We start from the raw sequence: 8,129 nt of genomic DNA on the forward strand, positions 1-8,129 counted from the left end.
AGGAACTTGGAAACTAATAATTTTTGTGACATTTTAGCAAACCAAGAACAATTCGGCACACCCTGAATGTTCATTCCTACTACGCCACAGGTCACCTGAATACATTTTGCGTTTTGATGGTTAAAAACGTGTGAATTGCACAAACAGAAATTGCAGTTCTTATTGTGGGAAGCGGAAATGTGGTATTACATGACTTCCTAACGCACCTATTGTTAAAGATAGGAGCTTCCAGATGAGCCCGGATGAGTAGCTGTGTTGTAAGGTCATTTATAAATGACTCATAATGCAATCCTGTGCCTTTCTACTTAGAAGGAAGCCCCACGGAGTTCTACAGAACCGAAGTCCCAAGTAACAAAGTACTGTATAGGATTGCGAGGCAGGCACCCTAACTGCGTCGATTTCGCCTGACCAGAAGCGAAGTAAGGAAGAGGAGACAGGGGGAGTAACTGAGTCAGGAATAACTTCCTGGGGCGAAGAGAGGCGCTTTCTCACAGCTCATTTCCCCTTCAGGGGCGTGCGTATACCCTAGCGCTGGATCCCAAACAATATTTGCAGCGCCAGGAATGCCACTTAAGGGAAAACACGAAGGTGGGCGTGGCGAGAGCTGCCTCGGAGGCCCTTCTCAGCCGACGCCCAGCCCGAGTCGGTCGGGAGTGGGTGTGCGCCGCTTCCCCGAGGTTTTCGTCCCCTCTCCTTTCTGGGTGGGTTGGAAGGGACGAGCTCCTCCTAGCAACCCAGCCCGAAGGCAGGCAGGAGGAAGGAGCGCCGGCCCGCTCCAGTTTGCCAGAGACGCGGCTACGTGCCTCTCCCCCTGTGGCGAATGTCTATTCTTACGGGTTCCTGTGGGAGGTTCCGTCCCGCCCCATTTTTTTGCCCCGCGAGGGAGGCGCGCAGGGAGGCGAGGAGCAGCGGGCGCGCCCCCTTCCCGCACAAAGGGGCTTCTGCCAGCGCCAGCCTCGGCGTGAGGTGAAAATGACCTTGCTCTGAACGCCAGCGGAGAGACACCCCCCCCCCGGCGCGCAGTTTCGGATGGAACCCCGGAAAGCGTCGGGCTCTCCGCGCCCCTTCCGAGGGAGCTGGAGTCCGTGAGGGAGGCGGCAGGCGTCATGCCATGGAGAGCCGAGGCGCCGCGGTGCTGGGCTTGGGGCAGCTGTTAGCTCCCTTCGGGGAGCACCAGCCGCAAGAGGAGGCTGCTTCGGTCCCGCCATGGCGAAGTGGTGGCGGGGAGGAGGAGGAGGAGGAAGACGACGACGAGGACCAGGGAGAAGAGGAGGAGGAGGAGGAGGAAGGGGGCACGACGACGACGACCAGCGGCAAAGCTGTAGGAGAAGCGCACCAGGCAGGAGCGAAAGGCGAGGAGGAGCTGCTCGAGTTGCGCCGCCGCCGCCGCCGCGGCCGGTCCCTTTCGCTGCCGGCCAGCCCGTCCTTGGCCGCGGCGCGGCTCTTCTCCACGCAGCGGCGGAGCCAGGGAGCCGGCGATGAAGCGGACGGCGACGACGACGACGAGGACGACGGTGCGTCCCGGGTGGGCGCCGGCGGGTGTTGCACCAAGTGCAAGAAGCGGGTGCAGTTCGCCGACTCGCTTGGCTTGTGCCTGGCCAGCGTCAAGCACTTCAGCGCCGCCGAGGAGCCGCAGGTGCCGCCCGCCGTCCTCTCCCGCCTGCAGAGCTTCCCCATGCGCCAGAAAGACCTGGAGGAGTTCAGCGCCGCCCTGGCGGAGCTCGGTGCCTGCGCGCCTCTGCTCTCGGCCTTTCCTCGCTCGCTCCAGCAGCAGCAGCCGCAGCAACAGCGGGAATCGCTGCCTCAGGCGCTCCAGCTGGTGGCGGGAAAGGCGCCCGACGCGGAGCGGCTGCGGGCGCAGCAAGTGTGCCTGGAGGAAGTGGCGGGGATGGCGCTGGCAGGGGTGCCCACGGACGTGCGCGGCGTGGTGAGGGTCCTGAGCTGCCCCGGGCCCAAGGAGGTGACGGTGCGCTACACTTTCAACGAGTGGCTCTCCTTCCTGGACTCGCCCGCTATACCGCTGCCGCCGCCGCTCCCCGATGCATATGTCGCGGATTCCTCCTGCCCCATGGAGCGCTACCAGTTCTCCCTCTGCCTTCCTCCTGGGCTGCAAGAGGGCACGGCCGTGCATTTCGCCATCTGTTACCGCAACCAGCAAGGCGAATATTGGGATAACAACGGCGGCGCCAACTATACCCTTCGCGGATGCAGCAGCCCTTAGAAACCCGCGCCTTCCCTGTATTGAGGCCAAGGAGCTGAAGAGATTTGGGACCGACCCTTTCCCATTCTCTTGCCAGAGCCCACAGCCTGTCCAGCCCTCGAAGCTAAGCCATCGGTACCTGCTTCGCCTTACATCTCTCCTGATTGGAGCCCCACAGGGGTCTTGAGCACTCGGCCCCCTCCATGCCATTCTCCCTTTCAGAGCGCAAGCTTAGAAGCTGATCAGGTCGCCACCAGCCCTGCCTTTGCACTTTAGTCTCGTTGCAGCCAGCCTAGCAAGCGATGGGGTCCCTAGGCTGGGTCAAACCAGCAGCCATGGAGGGCCCAATAAGAAGAAATTGTGAGGATGAACAGCCTGGCCTGGAAAAAAAATTGCCCCTTGGCAGGCATAGTGGAGCGTTCCAAATAACTTGTGTGGTGTTCTCAAGTCTGTTCTCATCCAGGCATAAAGAAGGATCACGTAAACCCTGTGGCTAGTGGGTATAATATGCTGTGAAACGTGGATTCATATTTTGGGATGGATATGAGTACCTTTTTTCATATATAGAAAGGAAGAGAAACTATGCTTGCTTTTGCAAGAGGACCACATTGCTGTAGTTTTGAAAGCTTGCAATAACCACACACAGACATACAAAAGACAATTTTTGACTTGTGCCTTCCATTATTCCTGCTTTGAAATCTGCAGGAATGTAGCACAACTTGTAAAGAATCTGAAAGAAGCACATCTACAGAACATTCTCTGGGAACTGGGAAAATGTTTTATGAAAAATGCCATTCTTTATTCCTTGTCCCTCAAATCAGAATGTAGGCACTTTACACTAACATAAACAGGACTGTGGTTAATGTGATTGCAGTGTGTAGGGAGATGTGCTCATTCTCATTATTGTAATAGAGGTGAAGAGAGATGTTGGGAAATGGTCAGATCATAGAAGAAATTGGTCAGGGCCTTGTAGAAATGCAGGTATTAAGCTAACTGTGTGTGCATGTTGGTTTTGTTTGCACTGAGGATTTTGGTTTCTGCTCTAGTTATGTGAGACACAATTTATTTTAACTAAAGCAGCCCATGAGTGTGATTTCAGGATTTGTAAAACCTATTTCGGTATATTCTGCAGAACTCACATTGGGATGAAGTAATCATAGAGAAATGACCTGAACTCCTTGTGTATATGTAATATGCCATATGTGACAAGATACAAAGAATGGTAGGGCTCCGGAACTTGCAGTATGCATGTACTGTATAATGGAAAGGATTCCAGGAGGTGTCAGTTTTTCTGTTGAAATTCATTCTTCTGCACAACAGTTGCAAGTATTGGTCTCCAGATTAGGTCATTACCTGTGCTGTCATGTGGCTGACTGGACAGTTGTAGCTTACAGAATTCAGCTTTTTCCTTTTTGCCGACTCCTGCAAAACTCTTATCACATATGCACACAGTCACATACCATGTAACATTTTCCAAGAGCCTGCAAAAGTTTATACCTGTATGTGGAAATTGCTTCATGTATTGAGTTGGCCACGGTTAAGGAATAGCACAAGGAGGGGGTTCAAAATAAAACAAAGGCTGTCATGTCACCTGTTCTTTGTGTGTGCAAATTGGGAGTGTAGTGTTTTAAGTTGCGAAATCACTCAGTATTCCTGAATCTTCCCTTTTTGGTGTTCTTATTTGACATATTGTGACACTAGCTGGCAGGGCAAGCTTTATTCTACTACTTTAAAGTTCTCATCACTTGGGAGTCTTAACGGGCTCTCCTTCACTCTGAAACCAAAAGCACTTTCATAAAGCTGAGTGATTGATTAAAATAGTTTTCACTTTATGATAATCCATATTGTGCAGTTCTTAATAAGAACAACCCTTGGGAAATCAGCTGCTAAAACAGGATCCTGAGGGAGTAATTCAGAAGCTACTTGATCAGATCTCTCTGGGATCCATGAATTATATCCTTAAAAGTCTGCCTTGCAGTCATGTTATACTGTAGCCATTATTTTCTGAATGATGACAAAAGAGTCCAATGATTTATAAAGGATAAACAGTTGAATTTCTCTCTAAGGGAAAAGTTGTAAAGTCTTGTGCTTTCTTACAGTATTCACTTTATGAGACTTGGAATGCTGGGTTGATTCCTCTTTAGAATTCTGAGAAAATAACATGATGGCCCATGGTGAATGTTCTGTAGGTCAACAGCCATGTAAAGGAAGAAGATGCAAACACTGGAGTACAGTAACAAGTATGACTGATACATTAGCAGTACAGTGTACATTATTTCCATCTTAAGGAGGCCTATGGGATATCTGGATTGGTATAGCTGTCTGAAAGGTGAAGAGAGATATGAGCAAGGATAAATGTTGCAGAGCTGTGTTTAGTAATTTATTTTTTGCAGTTGCAGCTTGCTGTGATGGCCTATTTTGTTAAAACTGCCTTGCAGTTTGCTACAACAGGGCCAGTTCTATGGCAAGCAAAATGGTGTTTGCAGTGAGGGACCACTTTAGGGTTATAAACACCCAAACATTTGAAGGTCTGTAAATGTGAATCTAGGAGACTTAGCTAAGCATCGCCCTCAAACATATGTATACAGATGTGTGTGTCCCCACTTTATAAGTTCTATCTTTCCAATGCAGATGTAATCAGCACTGCTTTTTGTGTTGCAGTCCAGAATCTTTAGGTGCTTATTGATGCAAATCCTTTGTAGAATGCAATCTTTTGAGACTTAATGTCTACTTTAATAATAATAATAATAATAATAATAATAATAATAATAATAATAATAATAATAATAATAATAATGTTTGAAAATTTCGTGGTGCTTCAAAAGAGTGAAACGGCTATTTTGTTTTTGAAGCATAGACAGGCTGACAGTGAATCATACCATAACCTTGGACTCTGCAGCTCAAACCCCTTTGGGACCAAAGTTAAAATGTAGCTAAAGCCTTTTTGTTCAGCCAGAGCCAGTAAGACAGAAGAAGCATGGAATGTGTGGGTGTGCATCTGTATAAACATACACCAAGAGCAGTGCTGTCTTCTGCTGTTTTAGCTCTCTTGAAAAGTACAGTTTTCTTCTGGCATTCAGGAAGAACTTGTTCTAGTCGACTCTAAAAAAGGTGCATGGTAAATGCACAAAAACTATTGAAGCTAACAGTTATTAAGTTAGCTTCTACAGTGTTTTGAATAAACAACGGGAAGCATACATGTGGGAATGCATGTTTAACACTATTCCTTTTTTACTTAAAAGTTGATATTGTGCCAAAGAACTAGCAATGAGTTTTAATGAATGAATGTTGTTGCCACTGCTGCCCTTAAATAGTAAAAATCCCATCATTTTCAGGAGGAGAAACTAGCTTGTATGTTTCTATGGGAAAATGTTTGTACACCTGGCAGAAATGGTAGTAGGGCAAGTCTCTTTGTCTTTGTGTGTGTGGTGTAGGCAGAAAAGTACCTTTTTAAAGGTCTGGATTTAGAGGATGTAGTAATAGTACTTCCAATACCTAGCATTTCAATATACTTTGAGAAGAGAAAAACTTTCAACATTTCTCAGCCAAGATGGTCACCAGCCATTCTAGCTAGAGTATTCTAGAAGTTAAAAGTCCAAAAGTGCCTTTTCATATCTCTGCACCTCAGAAAATGTAAAAGTGTAGGAAGAACTGTTTCCATTGCACAAAGGAAACGGATGGTCCGTTCTTTCTCTGTCTCTTAATTTTTCTACAAGCTTGATACAGAAGTTGAGCTGTTACCTGGATTATTCAGAGGTGTGAACTGGGATTATGAGATGTTATGTGTAAACTGGTGATGGCATTTCAGCAAGACTGCTCAGAGCAGGCATAGAGAAAATTTCTAGGATATTGTGTATATTATGGCAAAAAAGAGAGAAGGTTTAGGAGCTGGATTTGCCAGATTGCAGATGGTTTCTTCTGTACTTGCTGTAAATAATTTTGTTGAAACAGTGTTACAAAATGTATGGATTGCATTCTATATATTGCATTTCCTTCCAGAGGAATGCCAGACATGGTTCTGCCCTGGTGCCTTCGTAGAGAAATATGAGGATGGGGAGGTGGGTTAGATGAGGGTTACTTTAGAAGTAATGTGGGAGTTTCCTCTGTTATTTTAATATGCAAACACTGTAAACTTTTATGAATAAAATGTATTTCCTAGTGCATTAATGAAATGTACATCTGCTGCATCTAACCACAACAATTTTTGTCGTCTTCACTCTCTTTCCCTCTTTGTGTGACCTAACAAAGACAAAGCAAATAATAACATTTCAGTGGAGAAAAAGGAGGGGAAATTTCAGATGCTATAGCCTGTATTTTTTTCAGTGTTAAATGTGACGTAAGGGCTCTGTTTTCATTTGCTTCTGCCTACAGAGGGGTGGGCAAAGTATGGCCCTCCAGATGTTAGACAGCAATTCCCACTGGCTAGCATAGTGAATGGTGAGGAATACTGGAAGGCACCTCCCAGTAACATCTGGAAGGCCAATCTTCATTCACCTCTAGCTTAATTGATTGGAATCTTTGTTTACTTCTTTTTAAATAGAACCATTCTGTAACAGATTCTGACACTGATACAGAAAGTGTAATTAAATAGGCATTGTGAACACTGAACCTTTGTCTTCCTTAACTCACTCCATATTCCTGTTTTTCAACTAAGAAAGTATCTTTCATGTTAAATTGGTAATATCATTTCTGAGGAAGAGAAATCTCAGATGTTGGTGCACTCACTTATACACCTTTGGCAGGCACAGTACCAGATGTCTCTTGTTTGTATGGATACAGTTTGTGTACGACATCTGGAAATATTATGTTGAGTCCAGACTAAGGATTGCTGGAGACTGCAACTCCAAGTCTTCTTCACTGGCTGTGGTAGTGAGGAGAGCTGGTGTTTAAAGTTCAACCACATTGGGAGGGCTGCACTTTATCCACTTCTGCTAGTAAAATAACACATTAATGTAAGTCAAAAATAAGTAATAAAATTACGGTGAAAAAAAATTAGGCTAGATCCAGATTCAGTCATACTTTAGAGCAAGCACAATGAATTCAGTGAGATTCTAATCATGACTAAATTGTCCCATTGATTTCAGTGGGTATACATAAATTACTATATTGAATCTTGATCAAATTCATTGCATATGAAATCATAAATATGGATTCTGAGACGTCAACAGTGGTTGGAATCTTTCTGAAACAATTAGCTGAAACGGCTGCTTATTTGAAACTGACACTGCTCTTGAAGGAATCTCACAAAACAACGAAACAAAAGGACAGAAGTATATTAGTGACATGTTATTGATAATCCAGAAAAGATTAACAATAATCTTTAAAAGTTGTAGAGTTGGAAGGGACCCAATGGATCACTGAATCAATTCACCATATTTCTATATTGTGGCAAGCCATGGTATGGTTTGTTAACATTTGTCTTGTGATGCCTGGAGTTCCCTTCTAACAAGGCACCACATTAACTCCATAAACTAGAGCCCATTTTTCATGGTTCTTCACTTATGAACTCTGGCTTGTTTCAATCACAACTTTTTGTGGCATCCAAACCACCAACTCTGGATTATTTCTTAAATTGCTCACCCAGAAACAGAAGATGGGGGGGGGGGAAAGTTTTTCTTTAAAAAAGAGAGAGAGATTAACATGAAAAAAACCAAAAACAAAAACACTGTCCAATAAACAATGAAGCCAAAGTAATAAAAATTAACATGAATCAATGTAAAATTAAACTGTTCATATCTGCTTGAGTAAATAAGACATAATCAAGGTACATATTCTCAAATTATGCAGGGTGGAGAATACAGGACTCTATAATATAATTAGTATAGAGATGGCTGGATAGCTCAGTGAGTTAGGTAGAGGCTGGGAGAGCCTCATTTTTGCCTCCAGGGAGTACAGACAGCCTGTGTGGCATTGGGCAAGCTGCTCAATC

General features: G+C 45.3%; 1 protein-coding gene across 1 annotated transcript; it reads left to right on the forward strand.

Moving 5' to 3' along the window:
- The first annotated feature begins 680 nt into the window (after positions 1 to 680).
- On the forward strand, positions 681 to 6,363 carry PPP1R3G (protein phosphatase 1 regulatory subunit 3G). Its single transcript, XM_020789810.3, has one exon. The coding sequence runs from the start codon at positions 1,112 to 1,114 to the stop codon at positions 2,219 to 2,221; it is 1,110 nt and encodes a 369-aa protein (XP_020645469.3). The 5' UTR covers positions 681 to 1,111; the 3' UTR covers positions 2,222 to 6,363.
- The last annotated feature ends 1,766 nt before the right edge of the window (positions 6,364 to 8,129 follow it).

This window comes from Pogona vitticeps, chromosome 4 (genome assembly GCF_051106095.1).
Source record: "Pogona vitticeps strain Pit_001003342236 chromosome 4, PviZW2.1, whole genome shotgun sequence".
In the NCBI taxonomy this organism is placed as follows: Eukaryota; Metazoa; Chordata; class Lepidosauria; order Squamata; family Agamidae; genus Pogona; species Pogona vitticeps.